At 35.1% G+C, this 22557-nt stretch overlaps 1 protein-coding gene across 3 annotated transcripts; it reads left to right on the forward strand.

The window, feature by feature from the left end:
• Window positions 1-939: 939 nt before the first annotated feature.
• On the forward strand, window positions 940-22552 carry LOC128208297 (probable splicing factor, arginine/serine-rich 6). Of its 3 annotated transcripts, XM_052911842.1 has the most exons (12): window positions 941-1179; window positions 4123-4200; window positions 5999-6100; window positions 10560-10613; window positions 10733-10798; window positions 11957-11992; window positions 12542-12649; window positions 15209-15310; window positions 15588-15632; window positions 15935-15991; window positions 18400-18435; window positions 18710-22552. In XM_052911842.1, exons 1-12 carry the CDS (start codon window positions 1037-1039, stop codon window positions 18726-18728), a joined length of 846 nt encoding a protein of 281 aa, XP_052767802.1. In that variant the 5' UTR covers window positions 941-1036; the 3' UTR covers window positions 18729-22552. The 3 variants fall into 3 exon arrangements, with proteins under 3 accessions (XP_052767811.1, XP_052767802.1, XP_052767820.1); XM_052911851.1 differs by lacking the exon at window positions 10560-10613 and having other exon boundaries at window positions 940-1179; XM_052911860.1 differs by lacking the exons at window positions 941-1179; window positions 4123-4200 and adding an exon at window positions 8424-8764 and having other exon boundaries at window positions 6004-6100.
• Window positions 22553-22557: the final 5 nt, after the last annotated feature.

Raw genomic sequence — 22557 nt, forward strand, 5'->3', positions numbered from 1 at the left:
TAACCATATAAGTTTACTGTAGTAATTTCAACATTGTTCCCAGAATGTCGAATATTTCGTTGAAACACATATATTGTACATATTAATTGAAATATTTGTGATAATATTAAACTATATTTTATAGTAATGACAAAGACATATATATCATAGTTATGCATTAAATTTTAGAAGCCATTTAAAAAAATCCTGATTTGATATTCATGTGTGGAAGATGGAGCTCTATTCCAGGGACAAGGGCCCCTGTACAACCCGCCCAATCCGCCAGCTGCATGTACGCAGCACATCATTTCTCCCTTCTTCTATAAGAGGGTAGGATGGTCTGTCCGTTGTTGTTGTTGAGTTTAGAAAGGTCTGTCCGCGCCCTATAATGGCTGCATAATGGCTTGACCCAATCATATCTCCAAGTCTGACTTAAATAAAAAAAAATGTTTTATGATCTGCCCGCGAAAATGACTGTGGCTTCTTTATAGCTAGGCAACGCTACGTCCTCCAGCGTGACTTAAAGTTGGAATCATATGATTCACCACCAGTTTGTGGCGTCATATTAAGCTAATTGTATACAGTACGCCAAATATGTTATTTTGGAACCAAATAACTCTGGAAAATGCGATTTACGAATATAGGATGGTCCAACAGAGTCAACATTTTATCAAGAATGAATTGTTGGACTCTTTAAAGCCACTCAATTGGCTGGCGTCGAGGCTCCATCGGCATCGGCTGCAGACGATAATTGTACATGTAGTTATATCCCGTGCCATCTTCGCGACGAAACCGCGCCAGCCGAGCGAAGAGTTACACTAAGTTTATGTTGCTAATTTATATGTGTGTGGTTATCATGCCATTTGTAAACCAATATATTTAAAAATATAATTTCTAAACAATTTTGGTTGTACATAACTTTTTTGAACGATGATGTGTCGAACAATGCTAAATGTGCCGTTTTGACTAAACGTATTTCAAAATGTTTACGGCTCTACTTCGTCACCAAATCATTCGCACAGTAAACATTAAACAGCTGACTCCATAACGCTGAAGAATGTCTCTGGACGATGCTGTGTATGACCGAATACGAGGAGGGTACCGTGTGTTTATTGGGGACCTCGGAAATAGGATAGGAAAATACGAGATTGAAAAAGAATTTAAAGATTTCGGATCGATCATAGATACATGGGTTGCAAGGTAGGTGACTAGTTTATAACTTCTTCTAAATTGGAATCTATTAAAGTGACACTCTTATTCAAAATCAATACATGCACATGTATAACAATCATCAATTTTGACTGATAAACATTTAACTACTTACTTAATAATGCATTTATGGAAAATATTATGCTCATTTCTTTCAAATTAAACTCGGCATCCTTTAAAAGAACCATTGTTTTGGACATTCATCTTTTTGGGAATATTAAAACAATAATTAATATAAATTGTGGTAAATGTTATCTGGGAGAAAAGGTGCATCTTTAAATGATACTGTAGTGTGTAGCAGTTGTTATCAGTTTTTGAGATTATGTACATGTATTAAAGTGTACTGCTCTGCTATCAGAGTATGTCATCGACTTATCTTTGTCCATAGTGAAATTTCGGCCCGATATGGTTTGCGGCCAAAATTGGGCCACATATCCCTCCTGAAAAAAAATATTCCCTTACCCAGGTAAAAATATGCCCCCTTAGTTTTGGAGGAGCATTGCTCCATTTAAGAAATTATCCATTAAGTACCATTCATAAATATATCTATAGCTTTGTTAAACAAAAGTTTTGAATATTAATTCTTTCTAGGTCAAGTTCGATTCTGGGTCATTTGCGGTCAAAAACTAGGTCACCAGGTCAAATTGAAGGAAAATCTTGTTAACGCTCTAGAGGTCTCACTTATGACTGTATCTTCATGACAGATGGTCAGAATGTTTATATCAATAATCTTAAAGTCAAATTTAAATCTAGGTCATGTGCGGTCAAAAACTAGGTCACCAGGTCAAATCATAGGAAAAGCTTGTTAGCACTCTAGAGGTCACATTTATGACTGTATGTTCTTGAAACTTAGTCAGAATGTTTATATTAATTAGATCTGGGCCAAGTTCGAATCTGGGTCATGTGCGGTTAAAAACTAGGTCACCAGGTCAAATTGAAGGAAAAGCTTGTTAACACTCTAGAGGTCACATTTGTAAAGGTTTCTTCATGAAAGTTTGTCAGAATGTTAACATAAATTATTTCTAAGTCAACTTTAAAACTGGGTCATATGCGGTCAAAAACTAGGTCATAAGGTCAAATCATAGGAAAAGCTTGTTAGCACTCTAGAGGTCAGATTTATGACTGTATGTTTATGAAACTTAGTCAGAATGTTTATATTGATTAGCTCTAGGCCAAGTTTGAATCTGGGTCATGAGCGGTCAAAAACTAGGTCACCAGGTCAAATAACAGGAAAAGTATTTTAACACTCAAGAGGCCACATTTATAACTGTATCTTAATGACAGTTGGTCAGAATGTTTATATTAGTAATCTCTAAGTCAAGTTTAAATCTAGGTCAATCGTGGTCAAAAACTAGGTCATTAGGTCAATTCATAGGAAAAGCTTGTTAGCACTCTAGAGGTGACATTTATGACTGTATGTTCATGAAACTTAGTCAGAATGTTTATATTGATTAGCTCTAGGCCAAGTTTGAATCTGGGTCATGTGCGGTCAAAAACTAGGTCACCAGGTCATATAATAGGAAAAGTATTTTAACACACTTTTAACATTTATGACCATATGTTCATGGAACTTGATCAGAATGTTATTGTTGATGATCTTTATTGGATCAAGTGAGCGATTCAGGGCCTTCAGGGCCCTCTTGTTAAAGTTATTACCATGGTAATCAAGTATAACCTTTGGCTCTTAAATAAATTTGTTTGAAATATTAAAAAAAACTCTATGAGAGAGAGAGAACAAAGTCAAAAACATAAAAAAGTTTTTGCTGTTCTGTGCTAGAATGAGTTGAGATTGAGAAATTTAACTCTTCTTGTGATATTGGTGCCAGGTCGAGGTGATTTCTACAAATAATTTCAATTCTCACCTCTGCAATAATAAAAAGAATGTATTTTAAATTTGAAAAAGGAGATTTACAGTTTACTTTATTACTTCAAAACTGGAAAAAAATGGGCCTTAAAAAATAGCATTTTAAGTAAACTTTAATTATAAAGTGATCCAACATCTTTTAACAAATTAATACTGTGTAACATTAGCTATATGATTATTCTATTATTCTTGGGTATGATAATTGAACTGTAACAGAAGTTTTTGGTCCTACAGGCATAACATTAGTTTTTCTGTTTTTATTTTGTATTTCAATAACACTCCATATTCACCTTATACTAGTCCCAGTAGCTTCATCTCTCTATTTGACTTTGAAGGAATCAGTGGATATGCCCAGCCAACATGTCCAGGCCCTCTTGTCATAGTTGTTTTGTTCTTGCACATTTTATTTTTGTTGATTCATAGTAACTTTGTGTTGGTCTGAACACTAAACCTAGAAAAAACAAATGAATGACCCTTGACATATGTGCTTGTTTCCCTCCAATAAACTGCTTTCTTTCAATTAAATTGTAGCATAGCCCATATATCAAATGTAGTCCACAATAATAAACAGTAACTTTAATTTGTTTTCATTTAGTTGCATTTAATTTCATTGTTAATCTTCATTATTCTCAAAAATACTACAATTGGATAGATTTTTATCATGAACACTGGGATTAGGATTTGTTATGGGTCCCAGATGAACATAAATTTATTTTTATGAAACACAATAGCATTTGCAAACAAATTATCATTTTTTAGACAAGAATGTGTCTCCATGATTACCATGGAATCAATTTCAATTACTGACAGCTTAAGTAAATCTTTAACAATTAAACATCACTGTCTGAACGATTGAATGCTGTAGAACAATGATTATATACAAATATTGTATTCTTTTAAAGTCAATGGGTGATATATTGAGCATTCATCTAAAACAACTCAGCAGTGAGCACTGAACTACACTTTCAACATTGCAGCATTGTAAGCATTAATTTATCATTAATCAAATGATATCTCTTCATGTAAAAATCATTATATAATAATTATACATGCAGTTGTTTACATTACAGAAATCCCCCTGGGTTTGCCTTCCTGGTTTTTAAACATGCAGAAGATGCTGAAAGTGCTGTACGAAGAGTACATGGAAGGTATGTCAGTCTAGACCATGATAGATATGTCAGACTAGAGTATGTCAGTGAGTCTAGTGTCTGTCTAGAACTTTGTTAGTTCATGAAAGTTATGTCGGTCTAGACCATGATAGGTATGTCATTCTAGACTATGGAAGGTATGTCAGACTAGAGTATTTCAGTGAGTCAAATGTCTGTCTAGAACTTGAGACCTAGAACTTGTGAGTTCATGAGCGGTATGAAAGTCTAGACTAAAGAGGTATGTCAGACAAGACTATGTCAGTGAGTCTAGCATCCGTCTAGAACTTTTTGTGTTCATGGAAGTTATGTCAGTCCAGATTAAAGAAGGTATGTCAGACTAGGTTATGCCTAGAACTTTGTTAATTCATGGAAAATAGGCTAGTCAAGACTATGTCTAGAAATAGAACTTTGTGAGTTCATGGAAGCTATGTCAGTCTAGACTAAGGAAGGTATGTCAGACTAGAGTATGCCTTTGTCTAGGAAAAGAAGTTTGTGAGTTCATGGAAGGTATGCCGGCCTAGACCAGTGGATGGTATCGCAGACTAGACAATTGAAGGAATGACAGTCTAGATTAAATTGAAAACTTTGTGTATTCATGAAAAGGTTGGCAAGGCTAAAGTAGAACTTTGAGTAGTTGTAAGGTATGGCAGTCTAGACTCTGTTTAGAACTGTGAGTTCATGGATGATATGCCAGTCTAGACTGTGTCTAGAACTTGTTTTTACATGGTCTAGACTATGGAACAGGAATTTATGTCAGTTAAGGTCTATGACGTTGTGATGTTATGGAAGGTATGTCAGTCTAGATTATGTCCAGAACATTCTGAGTTCATAGAAGGCATGTCAATCTAGACTCCTTTGAGTTCATGGAAAGTATGTCAGTAGTGTCTCTGTCTGATACTGGCTAAGTTTTAAGGTATGTCAGTCTGGACTCTGTCCTGAACTTTGTTTGCAGGTTTGTACCAGGAAAATGGATGCAATGAAAGCTTTACAGGGATTACAATGAAATATACTCCAACACAAAAGGGGCACTCTTAGGTGGATAGTCATTAATTTTAGAATCTTATTCATGTAAAAAAATAGACTTCTTTGGATTTTAAACAGAAACTTATTTAATGTTTAAGATATTACAGCGATATTACTTATATCACTTATCTCACTTCATACAGTGACTGTGCACACATGTACAAAATGTTCATATTGTTCAGCTTCAAATGGCTTCTGAAATGAAAACAAATCAAATTAAGTACAGGCTGTGACCAAACTGGGACCATTGATGAAGACAGTCTTGTTTCTTTTAATACACCGTACCCATTTCGTAAAAGAAATAATCAGATCAATAGATCAATGTATGAATGTACATGTATTTGTCAACTTAATTGATTCTCAATGTGTTGTCACATTTGAAGCCACAGTATCAACATATGCATTTGATACCAGGACTGGGTTATGATTCATTGATTGCCTTATAAATGTTTAATAAAAACAATTTCTGTCTTTGGGAATATATTGATACCTTTTTAAGACTCTTATGGTGCCACCCAATCAATACAACTAGAGTTATGATTTTGTATTGCACGAGTGCCAGTGTAACAATTAATATGATGCAATTGGATGCTTAGCTCTGCCTGGTCAATTGTCTGAGGTTGCTTAAAGAGGGGATCAAAGTAGTCCATTTTGCAGATAAAACCATAGTTCTTTACCTACCAAATACATGACGTACACATATTTGATGGCATTATTTTTATGCAGCATCAAAAGGTTAATTCCATGTAAAACCTAAACTGTCGTTTGTTTTCAGACGTGTTGCAGGGCGGCGAATTCGTGTTGAACATGCCCGACCCTTTGAGGAGCGACGTCGACTGCAGGTTGAGGGGTCACGAAGGTCATCACATCGCTCCAGGTGGGTACGCAATGTACATGGTGACAAAAAATATACTGTAATATCTCAGCATTGAGAACTGATTAAATACTTGTCTGCTAAGACACCACCCTGTTCAGATAATAAAAAGCATTGAAATATTAGCAGTACTGGTTGTGGGGAAAACCCTAACCACTTTTGTAGGGTTATATTTCAACCTGTTATTTTGAATCTTGAATCTTGAATTTTAGACATATTAAGTGTAAATGCATTTTATACTATTTATCAAAATTTCATACTAGTTCTCTGTAACAAGGCAAAAATTGTAAAAGGAAGTTTTTTGCCGTCCTTGTATACTGCTCTTATGTTGCTCGTAAAGCGTAACACATTTGGAGTGGTATTATGGATCAGATTTCCAGCACTGCAGTCATTTATACTTCCTTTTAGAGTGAATAGCTTATCAATTTAGGCCAAACAACTCAGATATCAAATATGCTGTAAACATTCTTAAAGATAATTTGCATAACATTATGTGATCATAAATAGTAGCTTAAACTTAATACTCTATACTGCGATTATAAGACATGTACTACCGTATCTTGAAAATAGTTAACAAGGATTCAAACCAAACTGCAGATTGTTATACAAAACTAATGAAATTTTGGCTTTTGGGGCTGAAATTGTATACCAATTAAAGATATCATTAAAGTTCTGTTTTTCAATGATAGTGGTAGATCAAGTACAATATTAAAAAATCTGACTTTGCATGACTTTTTATTTGCTAAACTGCTATTTGTTTTGTGTGCTTCCATTTAATTTTAGCTTGGATAAAATAAAAAGAAATAGTTATTTTTTATGTTTGCTTTAGTAAACCACTAATTTGGCATAAGCCGGGGACAGCTCAGCTGCTAATCTCCACAACATAACTCACTTGATAAAACCAATGAATGACTTAATGGAACTTTGGTGTGTGTTTTTTTCATTAGAGGCTTTCTTAAATCAGAATGAGTCGGGTGATCCCATTGTTCAAGGCATAAGCATAAACACTAAAGGCTTTAACATCCACCTCTAGTTGGATAATCTTTAGAGTCATAAAGGGATTGAGACACATCTCTGCATTGAGTTGATACAAGCTGTGGTCAATGTTTTACTAAATTGATTACACTAGCCTGAACATTGTAGTTTTGCTTGCAGCCACTTTTGTACACATTATTATGTCATAAGCCAATCATAAAATTGGTTCAAAACTTAATTAGTGTATATAAATCCTCACTAAAAGGCTTCCCGGACAAATTCTGATTTAAATTATTTTAAGGAAGCTTCTGATGAAAAAACTACCACATTTTCATTTAATCAGTTCTTTAAATAGGTTATCATTTAAGTGCTGGATAGTATAGAGACATGTACGTCAGCACTAAGAAAGTTATAATCATTTTTGCTTTACTAAATAACACACTCCGGCATGTATTCAGTCATTACACAAACAAGTAACATCAATATCTATTGGAAATTATGGCCCTGTTTTAAATGTAAAAATTTTAGTTGAACTTATGCAGATTTATACTGTATTTCTTAATTCACAATCAATCGATGATACTACGTAAAAGTTATTGTTTATTTTGCTTTAAAAAACATGAAATCGGTATTTGCTGGTTGTAGCCAGACAACTGATTTTTTTGTTTAGTCAAGCAATAATCACTATCTTAGTGTCGGTGCAAATATCTCTATACCAGCCTGCACACATGCACTACCCACTGAAAACACCACTTCATAAAACCAGTTACTGATAAAATGGCAATCATTTTCAACAGATACTTTCTAAGGGATAATTTGTTCAGTGATTCCATAATGGTGGCTGAAAGACATTGACGTTACCAATCAATTCATACCTTTAAATAACAGCGCATGATTCTAATAAACTCTTGATCAAGGTTGTCAACCACATAAAGCCAATAGTTTATGTCTCTCCCTTGAATTCAAATAATGAAGATAATTGCCCTTGTTTGACTTGGACAAAATCCATTGATTAGTGACTCAAATAATCAAGGAGCCCAAATTACACTATTAAACAGATATGATACTAGTATGTATTTATGTTTTCAGCTTTTTTTATCTATTATCTTTTGGTAGCTCATTCAGTGTGTTCCTGCTGTTAGATCATTCCCTCAAAACGCTTTGAATATTGGCCAAAATGTCTGAATTTATACTTGAGCAGTTTAGTGCATTTCATGAAAGGCAGTAGACTGGTGTCATGTAAAAACATTTAACAATTGTTATAGGTTTTCTTGCTTTAAAGATTAAAAAGAAAATGCACAAATTCAGTTATAACTTAACAGACTAAAATGCATATTAAACATTTGTTTAGGAAGCCATCTTGAGACACAAACACACTATTAAGAAAACACACTGACAGTCCTCAAGAGCTATCCCACTAACGAGGGTACAAACCACTCAATCAAAGACTAACTAGCAACAGTCGAAACACGCTTAGTGAGATGGGAACAGAGATTACTTGATGACCGCCTTGTACCCTAATGACGTTTATATACACTCTGGACTGTACTCCATCTGTCCTCTACAATCGGCCACAATCACTTACAATTCGAACACATGCGACAATCGAGACAGAATTCCCAGGCTGGAACTAGCTCACTGCCTGCTTCCCGCAGCGTCCCTGGGATATGACTGCGTGCACACTTGCACAAGGTCAATGTCAAGGTCACACCTTGAGAACTCTCAAACCGCTTTCCCTAGTACACTGGTGAACGGCCTAGACTGTCAAACTGTCGCTTAGTACCCACGGTACTCCCATCTACAGGTACTCTTTCCTGATTGAGTGTGGCTGTTCTTCTGTTTACTGTTCTTTTGAAAACATTCCTGATCATTTCACTTTTTTTTGAAAACTTACTAGCAATTATAGATAGCTGATATCATTGTTCTTTGCAGAAAACTGTAATATTACACATGTAAAAGCATTAGAAAGAAAGAATTAAAATTATCACCATAGTTATTATACAGTTATTTTGTGAATCTACTAAATAGAAAATTCAATGGTCAGGAATGTTATGAATCGAGGCTTATCACATTTTATAAACAAAAATCAAATTTTTAATAATTATGCTTTACTTTCTAAATTGTGATAAAAGCATCACAATAATTTTGTTGAATTGCACGTTCTTAAGTCTTGACAGGTATTTTAGAACTTTAAAAAAAAAAGTTGCCAGATCTGATTTACATGAAGATGTTCTTCTTCAAATAATATATGTGATGGCCTTGTAACAGTGTATTCAAGTTGTCCAGCATTTTATACTGCTATAGTGATGGTGGTGGATCATTTTGCCTTAGAAAACAGTTATACTTGTGGTAATGCTCTCTGTTATATGTTTTAATTTTTATCCACATTTATTAAATTGCGTTATTCTGCTAAAATCCTTTTAAGGTTTGTGTCGCAAATCTGTGGAGAACAATGTGTAAAGTTTTATTTATAAGTAATTTATTTTTTGAAAGCTAGTTTCTTGAAAGCATTTCACAACAGTTGCTTTATCAAAAAGTTTACAATAAAACCTACAGGAGAGTATCTGAACCTTTGCAAAATCAGACACAAGCAACAAAAATGATTAGGTGGATGTGAAGAAATTGAATGAACCTTATGCATATACCATTGAATAATTCATGTCATTTTCTCGTGTTTCATAGATTATAAATTGACACTGTGGGGATAGCTTTTTATCTCTGAGTAGGAAATTCCTTGCATCCATATTTTATTTATGTATCAGATTATTACCACAGATTGTTGCATGCCTGATGGAAGCATAGATAGATCATATTCCTTATAAATATTAAATGATAAGATAAAGCTAAGTTCTCTTTATACAGTTTTTTATGTTGGTATCATAAAGTCTTCTCTCATTGAATGTTGCTGTTCTGTTGTGTGCAAAGAGTGAGGTTCCCTCTTCATCTACCACCCTTCACAGCTTTATAATACTCCACCCATACCTGCACAATCCCTGTTGGCCTTCTATCCCTGAGTGACAAGTTCCCGTTACTTCAAAATCTGTTAATTTGTATTCTTCCTAGATGATTTTTCATTAGTTGAGACTATTATTGTGAGGTAAGAATAATGGTTTTTAGAGGTTGTCATTTATTTATAGCTTGTCTGTTTCCGATGAAAAAATGTTAAGTTACTGTCATAGCCTTGGGGTTGTTGGCGTAGGCAGCGGCAGCGTGCACAAAATAAACCTATGTTATAACTCAAAAGTGTTCAAAGTATTAAAGTTAAACTTGAAATACATGTTACCAAAGACAATACACACATTTCGAGCAAGGCCCATAATTCTGACTTTTCTAGTTTAAAATTAAAAAAGGTACTCTTTTTGGAATTTAAACTAAGATTGAAATGGTTTTACTTCGGGATTTGATTCGATGATTATTTAAATACCAAATGGTTTTACTTGATTTTCTGTTAATTTTGAAATTAAATCTGTTTCTTTATTTTTACTAGGTCAAGGTCAAGGGATAAACATAGCTCAAAGTCAAGAGATCGCAGAAAGCACAGGTTTGTTTTCATCTGACTCTTTGATACCTGCGTATGATCAATCTTTTAACATGACATGCATGCACTTGGGCACAATGTGAGCATATGTCCATTTAGATTTTATTCAACATACTTTTCAGGTCTCGATCAAGAGACAAAAGGAGGAAGTCTAGGTCAAGGTCGGGCTCAAAGTCCAAAAAATCCAGGTCTGTTTAAATATGCGCTTTTGTTTTAATCTTATGCATCAAATAAAATGGTATGTCATATTTTCATTACATGCTTCTGTGTTTTTGTTTTTATGAAGTACTAAACTTTAATATGTCAATTTAATAATGATACAGGAACTCCTTCTACATCCAAGGGCTCTTTAAAGGGCATCGCTTTTTAAAGACAGAGGGCCTCTCAGATTTGTCCTCTGCACTTTTTTTAAACATTATGTCCTATAGTAGAAGTATGCAAAATTTGGTGATTTTTACACCCTTCACCCCAACTTTACACATGCGCTGTATAGTAAGGTAATTTCTCTGTCTGTTTAAATAAACAGTTATTATACCCCCGACAAACGAAGTTTGAAGGGGTTATATTGGAGTCACCCTGTGGTCGGTTGGTCCGTCGGTTTGTCGGTCGGCCTGTTGCAATTTACCTTGTCCGGAGCATAACTTAAAAACTACTGGATGGAATTGGATTAAACTTCATACAATGATAGAGCATAATGAGAGGAAACGCAGTGTACAATAACCATAACTCTATTCTTGCTTATTACTGAGTTATTGCCCTTTGTTACTTTTGTTTTTCCGGAGTATAACTTGAAAAGTACTGGATGGGATTCATTGGAACTTCATACAATGGTAAAGCACAATGAGAGGAAGTGCAGTGTTCAAGAACCATAACTTTACATTAGCTAATTACTGAATTATTGCCCTTTATTTGTTGTTTTTTTTGCTGTCAAATATTTTTCCAGACATTAACTTGCAAACTACTGGATGGAATTCATTAAAACTTAATACAATGGTAAAGCACAATGAGAGCATGTGCAGTGTACAAGAACCATAACTCTATTTCAGCCAGTTACAGCCCTTTGTTACTTTTTTCTTGTCCGGAGCATAACTTGAAAACTACTGGATATAATGTAATAAAACTTTATACAATGGTACAGCACAATGAGAAGGAGTTCAGTGTACAGAGTTATTGCCTTTTTCTGTGTTTTTTTGTCAAACTTTTGTCGGTACAGTAACTTGAAAACTACTAGATGGAATTTCATAAAACTTCATACAATGATAAATCTTAATGAGAGGCGGCATTCGGGGGTATTAATCAACTTCAGTGATAGCTCTAGTTTTATTTTGATTTACTTTTGATTACAGAAAGTCAAGAAAGTCCAAGTCCCGATCAAGGTCAAGGTAGTGTATAAGTTCGCATTAACTTTAATTAAATTATAGATAATGTCGCCATGATGGAATCCCATCATTGTACAGTTTTGATAAATATTTAGTGTAATAGCTTAAGATGTGACATCTTAAATGAATACCGCTTAAAATATGCATGCTATAGAGTGACAGTTACCGTATTTAGTGCTCATCAAATTAATGTTTTCGATATAAATGAAATATCACATTCATGGTCAATCAATATGATATTTCACATTGCATGTCCATTTATGTAATATCTCCTATGTATTCTCCATAGTGCATGTTTGCATTATGTTAAGACTTTTTTGGTAAAAAACAAAAATAGATGATTACATTATATGTAACATTCAAATATTGCTATTATCATCTATAAGCAAAGCAATTTTTAATATGCTAGGGCTGTATTGTACTTAGATTTTCTGCAATTTACTGCAAAGGTAACTGTTTGATGTTTCTCTTTCATTTCTTCCAAATGCAGAATATATTTGAAGAGTGGGTATGTCATTAAAAAGTGTAATTTGAATTCCCCCTTATTTCCAGATCTGGTGGTAGGTCGAAATCACATGAAAAGAGAACTTCCTCAAGACAGTCACCTTCTCCTGAAAAGTCCACTGTTGCCAGCAAAAAGGAAAACGGACATGATGAAAAGTAATGTTTATCATAACATTCCTGTACATATAATGTAGAATGTCATGCAAAACTTACGTGAAGGTCCATAGCCCAAATGTTTGGGCTGTAGTTACATAAAGTTCTATAGCCCAACAGTTACATGTAGGTCCATGTCCCAAATATCAGGGTTGCAGTCACATGTTGGTCCATAGCCAAAATGCCATGGCTGTAGTTACATGTAGATCCATGTTCAAATTGTAAGGGCCGCAGTTACATGTAGGTCCATGTCCTAAATGTCAGGGTTGCAGTCACATGTTGGTCCATAGCCAAAATGCCATGGCTGTAGTTACATGAAGATCAATGTCCAAATTGTAAGGGCCGCAGTTACATGTAGGTCCATGTTCAAATTGTAAGGGCCGCAGTTACATGTAGGTCCATGTCCCAAATATCAGGGTTGCAGTCAGATGTTGGTCCATAGCCAAAATGCCATGGCTGTAGTTACATGTAGATCCATGTTCAAATTGTAAGGGCCGCAGTTACATGTAGGTCCATGTCCCAAATATCAGGGTTGCAGTCAGATGTTGGTCCATAGCCAAAATGCCATGGCTGTAGTTGCATGTAGATCCATGTTCAAATTGTAAGGGTCGCAGTTACATGTAGGTCCATGTCCTAAATGTCAGGGTTGCAGTCACATGTTGGTCCATAGCCAAAATGCTATGGCTGTAGTTACATGTAGGTCCATGTTCAAATTGTAAGGGCCGCAGTTACATGTAGGTCCATGTCCTAAATGTCTGGGCTGCAGTCACATGTTGGTCCATAGCCAAAATGCCATGGCTGTAGTTACATGTAGATCCATGTTCAAATTGTAAGGGCCGCAGTTACATGTAGGTCCATGTCCTAAATGTCTGGGCTGCAGTCACATGTTGGTCCATAGCCAAAATGCCATGGCTGTAGTTACATGTAGATCCATGTTCAAATTGTAAGGGCCGCAGTTACATGTAGGTCCATGTCCTAAATGTCAGGGTTGCAGTCACATGTTGGTCCATAGCCAAAATGCCATGGCTGTAGTTACATGAAGATCAATGTCCAAATTGTAAGGGCCGCAGTTACATGTAGGTCCATGTCCTAAATGTCAGGGTTGCAGTCACATGTTGGTCCATAGCCAAAATGCCATGGCTGTAGTTACATGAAGATCCATGTCCAAATTGTAAGGGCTGGAGATATATTTAGGTGCATGTCCCAAATGCCAGGGCGCCAGTTACAGTAATGTTAAGACCAAACATGACAGTAAGTGAGCTTCTTGTGCACTCTTAGTTCACCAGAAGTGCACTTCGTAGTGCACTACGGTAAGACAAGAGAAAGACTAAATGCAGTCAAGGGGCTGACCAGATAAGGCTTCTTCAGTCAATGATAAGTGCTATCTTTACAGTGAAACTGAATGATGTGTGTAGTTTCATCAGATGTTTAAATGTTAATTAACATATCATTAATGTACATGTAGGTCCATGTCCAAAATGTCAAGGCCTCAGTTACATGAAGATCCATGTCCTAATTGTAAGGGCCACAGTGCAAGTTTCATGTAGGCCCATGTCCAAAATGCCAGGGCAGCAGTTACATGTAGGCCCATGTCCAAAATGTCAGGGCAGCAGATACATGGAGGTCCATGTCCAAAAGTCAGAGTGGCAGTTACATATAGGTCAATGTCCAAAATGTCAAGGCCATAGTTACATGTAGGCCCATGTCCAAAATGCCGGGGCGGCAGTCACATGTAGGTCCATGTCCCAAATGTCAGGGTTGCAGTCACATGTAAGTCCATGTTCCAGTGGTCAGAGCGGCAGTCACATGTAGGTCCATGTTCCATTGGCCAGGGGCGGTATTCAATAAGCAACTTAGATTGAACTTAAATTTAAGATTAGAAACTAAGTGCTTTGAGTGGCCTGTATATTAAGCTGACCAATGGACTGAATGGAATCACTGAGGCATGTTTAAGGATAAGGATAAGATAAATATTGAATACTGGCCCAGGGCGGCAGTCACATGTAGGTCCATGTTCCAAACGCCAGGGCGGCAGTCACATGTAGGTCCATGTTCCAAACGCCAGGGTGGCAGTTACATGTAGGTCCATGTCCCAAATGCCAGGGTGGCAGTCACATGTAGGTCCATGTTCCAAATGCCAGGGTGGCAGTCACATGTAGGTCCATGTTCCAAATGCCAGGGTGGCAGTCACATGTAGGTCCATGTTCCAAATGCCAGGCTGGCAGTCACATGTAGGTCTATGTTCCAAATGCCAGGTCGGCAGTCACTTGTAGGTCCATGTTCCAAATGCCAGGGTGGCAGTCACATGTAGGTCCATGTTCCAAATGCCAGGGTGGCAGTCACATGTAGGTCCATGTTCCAAATGCCAGGGTGGCAGTCACATGTAGGTCTATGTCCCAAATGCCAGGGCCGCAGTTACATGTAGGTCCATGTCCCAAATGCACATGTAGGCCCATGTCCCAAAGTTCAAGGCTGTAGTTACATGTGGGTCAATAACCCAAAAGATTTGCATGATATTAATGTACAGCATTTAAAGGAGGTGTATTGCATGCTTCATTTCAGGGGGAAATCCAGGGAACGATCAATGGAAAAATCAAGGGAAAAATCAAGGAAAGAATCGAGGAGTATTTCTCCAGCAGACACCAAAGTACACAATGTTGAGAAGTAAGTTTTCAGTTGACAGTTTGAATTAAACAGTGTCAAGATATAATTGAACTTGCTTAACCTATGTATTAGTATGATAAAGATATCACCGGTTATAATTTCATTACTGCTGTGATTGACTCATTCTAATGAAAAGATTTTCATTCAAATCATATAGTATCTGTTGTTGGTTTAATCCTGCAGTGTAAACTGTGTAATTCAAATTTTCTTGGAATTGCATGATACAATGTACAGAGATATTTCATTTTACCTTTTTTTGTTTTTGTTTTTATTTCAGATGTGAAATAGATTGTGGTCTCACAGAACAGGAAACCAAAAAAAGGTATGATACTTTTAGCTGTTCCACTTCTCATAGAAGAAAACATGGGATATTGCCCGCCCTTAGTGTCATTGTATTACCATCATCATTGTTGGCACCATGCAAAACTCATTCTCATTAAATTTTATAAATATGGTAACAATGGTATGCAAGTTTGTGCCAGTTACGAAACTTTAGAAAGTTGTCTGTGGATCATATTACATTTGAGACCTTAAAGCCATGATGATTAAATGAATATAAAACAATAACAACATGAATGTAGCAATTATTATTACATGTTACTTTATTTGTTTATTTAATTTCAGACAGAAATCTGAGGAAAGAAATGGTGTAACAAAAGATGGTTCAGATGATAACACAGGGTAAGAGATGCCTGTGTCAAAAATGTCCATTTTTTCATTTGGCAGATTGTTCAGAACTTGGTTTTAGTTAACAAGGTGATGAACAATAGCACTGTTAGCTTTTGAAGGTGATCAATTTTTATGAGATGCTTATATATTTGATTAAACCAATAACATTTGAAACAGTTGTCTCAAATTATATTAGAAATACACAGATCAGTATTTCCATTAAACTTCCAGAGCAGATATGATTTGAAAGTTAACAATGATCCAGTTAACAACAGTGTTAACTTTTACAAAGTTCTGAACAACCAAGCCTTTACGCATGCTTATCAGTAAATCCCCATGAATAAGCAGACAGGTCCATAAGTGGAGTTACAATCAGCTTAATGTAAGATTCCCACTTTTCAGCTGATTTCTCTTGTTTAGCCACAAAACTTAATTAAAACTGTTTATTAGAATTAAAACTGTTACCTTTTATCTCATCTATTTTTTTAGCTCACCTGAGCACGAAGTGCTCAAGGTGAGCTAATGTGAACGCCCTGTTTCCGTCGTCCGTCGTCTGTTGTCCATCATCAACAATTTGATTGTTAACACTCTAGAGGTCACAATTTAGTCAGAATGTTTATATTAATTAGCTCTAGACCTAGTTCGAATCTGGATCATGTGTGGTCAAAAACTAGGTCACCAGGTCAAATTAAAGGAAAAGCTTGTTAACACTCTAGAGGTCATATTTATAAAGGTTTCTTCATGAAAGTTGGTCAGAATGTTTACATTAATTATCTCTAAGGCAAGTTAAAAACTGGGTCATGTGTGGTAAAAAACTAGGTCATAAGGTTAAATCATAGGAAAAGCTTGTTAGCACTCTAGAGGTCACATTTATGACTGTATGGAATCTTGGTCAGAATGTTTATATTGATTACCTTTAGGCCAAGTTCGAATCTGGGTCATGTGCAGTCAAAAACTAGGTCACCAGGTCAATTTAAAGAAAAAGCTTGTTAACACTCTAGAGGTCACATTCATAACTGTATCTTAATGACAGATGGTCAGAATGTTTATATTAGTAATCTCTAAGCCAAGTTTAAATCTAGGTCAATTGTGGTCAAAAACTAGGTCATTAGGTCAAATCAATGTCAAAAGCTTGTTAGCACTCTAGAGGTGACATTTATGACTGTAAGTTCATGTAACTTAGTCAGAATGTTTATATTAATTAGCTGTAGGCCAAGTTCGAATCTGGATCATATGCGGCAAAATCTAGGTCACCAGGTCAACTTTAAGGAAAAGCTTGTTAACACTCTAGAGGTCATATTTATAAAGGTTTCTTCATGAAATTTGGCAGAATGTTTACATTAATTATCTCTAAGGCAAGTTAAAAACTGGGTCATGTGTGGTAAAAAACTAGGTTATAAGGTCAAATCATAGGAAAAGCTTGTTAGCACTCTAGAGGTCACATTTATGACTGTATGGAATCTTGGTCAGAATGTTTATATTGATTACCTTTAGGCCAAGTTCGAATCTGGGTCATGTGCAGTCAAAAACTAGGTCACCAGGTCAATTTAAAGAAAAAGCTTGTTAACACTCTAGAGGTCACATTCATAACTGTATCTTAATGACAGATGGTCAGAATGTTTATATTAGTAATCTCTAAGCCAAGTTTAAATCTAGGTCAATTGTGGTCAAAAACTAGGTCATTAGGTCAAATCAATGTCAAAAGCTTGTAAGCATTCTAGAGGTGACATTTATGACTGTAGTTCATGTAACTTAGTCAGAATGTTTATATTAATTAGCTGTAGGCCAAGTTCGAATCTGGATCATATGCGGTCAAAAACTAGGTCACCAGGTCAACTTTAAGGAAAAGCTTGTTAACACTCTAGAGGTCACATTTATAAATGTTTCTTTATGAAAGTTGGTCAGAATGTTTATATTAATAATCTCTAAGTCAAGTTTAAATCTTGGTTATGTGCGGTCAAAATCTAGGTCATTAGGTCAAATCATAGGAAAAGCTTGTTAGCACTCTAGAGGTCAGATTTATGACTGTATGTACATGAAACTTAGTCAGAATGTTTATATTGATTAGCTCTAGGCCAAGTTTGAATCTGGGTCATGTGCGGTCAAAAACTAGGTCACCAGGTCAAATAACAGGAAAAGTATTTTAACACTCTAGAGGCCTTATTTATGACTATATGTTCATGGAACTTGATCAGAATGTTATTGTTGATGATCTTTATTGGCCCCTCTTGTTTGTATATAGTGTGATAGGGATACTCTGAGCTTGTACTGGTTTCCTCTTACAAATTTGTGTTAATTGAAGAAGGAAATTCAAGCCATGTTATACACAGATATGCTTGGCAATGTAAAAGTATTCAAAAGTATTCAATATGGATCTTCATTTAAAACCAAGAAATTAATAAGAAACCATTTATTTGCAGCTCAAAAAGAAAAAGGAAAAACTTGGAAGTAGAAATGTAAGCACATGTTAATCCTCCTTTTAACATGTAAAATTGCAGAGTTAAGTTCTTACAGTATTCTCAGATATCCTGAGAAAAGGTTAGCATTTTGGCAAAGAAGCAGAAAAACAAACACATTTGCGGACTTATATATAAGGGCCAATATTTGATAGTAATAATCCCTTAAGAGTTACAGAAATAAAGCATTCCATGAAATAAAATCAGATTTGTGTTATACAAGTATATGAAATTTCTGAAAAGGTTCATACTTACGATGTGATACATATTTCAGGAACGAAGACAGTGAATAAGTCTGGCTGTTTTGAGATTTTTTACCGGTGATGGATTTTTGCATGACATATCAGATGTTGGAATAAGAAAGTATTAGAACCAAATAATAAATATAGTTCTATGCTTGTCTGTTTTTCGCAGAAAGAATGTCGAGGTATTGCCATAGCCTTGCCATCAGCATAATCAGCAAAAACATTTAGATTGACCATAACTGAAAAAAAAAGATGTTTATAATATTTGAATGAAACTTGGTGCACATGTTACCAGTGACAATTTGCTCATATACAGCAAAGTCCTTCAATAAATTATACTTAAATAATTGTTAAGGTATTTTAACTAAAATCAGCAGACGAGTTTTGGCTCGGCAGTGCTCTTGTTTTAAGAAGAAAGGATAGTTGTTGTTTTTTATAAAAATATTACATATTCTATTTTACAGAGTATATTAATACTTGTATCAGGCATACCAAGTGTGTCTTTCTTTTTAAACCAAAAAATATATATAAGCAATGCTTAATATGATCTGCTGACTAGTGCTGTATGTTTGATAATACTGTAAAAGGCAGCTGAAATGAGGTTTAGACAATCGGATACGTTTATGATTATATATTCTTTATTCATGTTTGATATTAGTTGATTTTGATTATCATCAATTTATGTAAACTACATGTTTGCAACTTTGTAAACCAGGTAGCAGTTTTGGGTAGTAAAGATGCAAAAATATCCTTAATTAGTCACTAACATTTTTGGTTTAAACATCATAATGAGAAAGACAATTTCATTTTATTCTGCTAGTTTATTATATCTCATGGGTGATTTCATTTCAAAGCCTGAAAGGTTGCTTTCTTAAGTTAGTTATTGTGTTGTTGTTGTTTTTTTAAAACATTTGTATATCTTTCATTATTGTAAATGCAATATCTACTACTCACTTTCATGCACATATGAAAGGAAATGTTTAAGACTTACCGTATTAAAATAATAATTTTAAATATAGATCCCTGCCTTTTTAACCAGGTTTTTAACAAATACCAGGTTATTGGAATGCGGATGTCGTTGGACGGCAGGTGGGTGCTTGTCAAACATTGGTTTCTGCCCAATAACTTAAGTCAGCATTGATGGATAGTAACTAAAGTTGGTGTTTAGATAGCTTATGTGAAGACCTAGCTTGGGTTTGCTTTTAAAGGGGTAGAGTAAACTTCAAGGTCACTGTTACATAAAGTAGTAATATGGTTTCTGCCCAATAACTTAAGGAAGAATTGATGGATAGCGATGAAAGTTGATGGGTATGTAGCTTATGTGAAGAGCTAGCTTGGGATTGCTTTTAAGGGGATCGAGTCAAGGTCAAGGTCACTTTTACTCTAAATGGAAAAATGGTTTCCATCCATTCAAGTAAGAATTGGTGGAAAGTATTGAAAGTTGGTGTGTAGATAGCTGAGGTGGCGTGCTAGCTTGGGATTGCTATTGAGGTGGTCAAGGTCACTTAATTACTAACAATTACTTCAGTTAATATTGATGGATAGTAAATAATGCTGGTGTGTGGGTAGCTTATGTGAAGAGTTAGCTTGGGATTGCTTTTGAGGGGTGTGGGGCCGAGTTTTATGTCACTGTTACTTAAAGTAGAAAAATGGTTTCTGTCCAACAACTTTAGTTAGAATTGATGGATAGTCATGAAAGCTTGTGTGTTAGAAGCTAATGTGCAACTCCAGTTTGGAATTTCTTTTGAGGGGCTGGGCCAAGGTCAAGATCACTCTAACTGAAAATAGTAAAATGGTTTCAGCCCATTTACTTTTAGCTGCTTTTTTTCCAAACTCATACAAGAAATTAATTTGCTATAATTTCTGATTGCCCATATTAATAACCTGGTTGCGTTGCATTTGCAGTGTTTCTAGTTGTTTATAAAACATTCCTTCTAGCATTATATGATCATTTGTACACATAACTCATTACAACAATATATATTCAATACCTAAAATCCAATTTCATTTTAACAAAGACTAAAAATTGCTTATATTTTGTACTTAAATTAATTAAACAACAACAGTTTTCAGTGCTTTTTACTAATATTTTTTACATACGTACTGAAAATGAGTAAATGAAAATATGATTTTGATATAAGCATTGTCTACCAGGTTTATGAATTTATAACTATCTTTTATAGCATAATGATTTTAAGATGAATCAAATTTACTATTGCACTAGTTTGAAAAATATTGTCATGTTAAAATTATGAATGAGATTGCTGTGTCTATGTACTGGTTAGGAGCCACTTTTTAGCCCTTACCAAAAAATCCCCCGACCTATAAAATACTTGTTCAGCAACTCCAGTATGATTGTTTTTCATACATATTATATTTTGTGGTCAAATGATGCACAAATATTTTTCTGAAAGTAGCAATTAATCAGCAAAATTGAAATTGCACCAGGTTGCATCATACTTCTTCCAGCTGGGACTCATTGAGTTTTACCACTTAACAAAATGGAAAATGTGAGTGAATTATTTGCTCAGTAAACTGTCATTTCAGTGAAGGTTACTGAGTAGGTTTGGCACAGGAGTTCATTCTGAAAATAAGCATTCATAATAAATATTATACTGATTTTTTAAATCAGGGGTTCAAGAAAAATCGCCATGGCCGCGAAGCAAGGGGTTCCGCACGATTTAAAAAATAAAAAAAAATGGGGGGAAAGTGGTTCCAAACCAGTACTGTCTCTTGTATTGAATCTTATTCTATGTTTGATATTTTAAAACATTCCACTCATGATTTGTATTTTATTGCCATGGATGTAGTGTATTCGGTGTAACGTTAAACTTTTAGTGTGAAATGTATTTTCTTTACATCAGTGTTTTGTTGTTCAGATTCTATGTCTCTTTTATGTTGTTAAATGCATGTATTTTAATCCCTGATTTCAACAGTTTAACTGTGAAGTGCTTTGTTCTTGCTTTATTTATTTTGTTTTAATTTCTTTGATAGAATACTGTCAAACAACATTCTGTTTTCATTCCAGCAAAGTGTTATATGTTCGTTATTGTGTACCATCGTTTTAAATTCATACATGCAAAGATATTTTACATATTTAATTATGCTCAAAGCCTCAACTCTTATTTAAAGAACTTATGCTATTTAATAACGAGTAAGTACTAATGTGATTTTCATTAATTGCTCTTTTAAAGTAAGTTACATGTGTGGGATTCCTTAGGGTAGGTAGCTACCATGGTGCATATTTGTATCAGATGAACATTTGTACTCAATCACTTGCATTGGAATATCACCTAGCTATTGTTGTTCATTAGATGTACTAGAAGGAAATCTGGCCGAATATACATTACTTAGCTGGTCAGTTAAAAAAGCTCAAAAAGAGCTTACATGTATCCTATCTTGCCCTGCTGACTTATTTCGATGCCATTCATGATTGTGATATAGATATTTAAGAAATCCTGTTTTATGTTTAAGAGATTTATATTGTTTTTGGGGTTTGTTTTTAGTCTGTCTATTTTTGCAAACTAAGAAGTCGAGGTATTGTGATGGCGCCCGTGTCGTGTGTGTCCAGGTCTTCCGCATGTAAAAACTTGAACCATGGCCATAACTCAAAAACCGTTGAAGATGTCCAAGTAAAACTTACCGTAGTACATGTATGGTCAGAGACAATGGACAGGGGTGTTGCAATAATACTTATGCCCTATTCCGACTGAAAACAACAGTAACAGACGGGAGTTGACGCCCGCTTGTGGTACTCTTGTTCTCACCTGAATGCACTTTGGTTAAGTTGGGGATACAGTTAAGATTGTCTATCGTTAAATATGTACTCATTTTATTAACAAATCTCTATATTAAATGGTAAAATGTTAAAACTCTT

This window comes from Mya arenaria, chromosome 2 (assembly GCF_026914265.1).
Source record: "Mya arenaria isolate MELC-2E11 chromosome 2, ASM2691426v1".
NCBI lineage: Eukaryota > Metazoa > Mollusca > Bivalvia > Myida > Myidae > Mya > Mya arenaria.

Excerpts from the sequence above, each read along its gene's own strand:
- LOC128208297 (XM_052911842.1), top strand. The coding sequence starts at position 1,037 with ATGTCTCTGGACGATGCTGTGTATGACCGAATACGAGGAGGGTACCGT. Across the intron at positions 6,101-10,559 it reads AGGTCATCACATCGCTCCAG|GTCAAGGTCAAGGGATAAAC; the intron begins GTGGGTACGCAA and ends TATTTTTACTAG. Across the intron at positions 10,799-11,956 it reads TCAAAGTCCAAAAAATCCAG|AAAGTCAAGAAAGTCCAAGT; the intron begins GTCTGTTTAAAT and ends TTTTGATTACAG.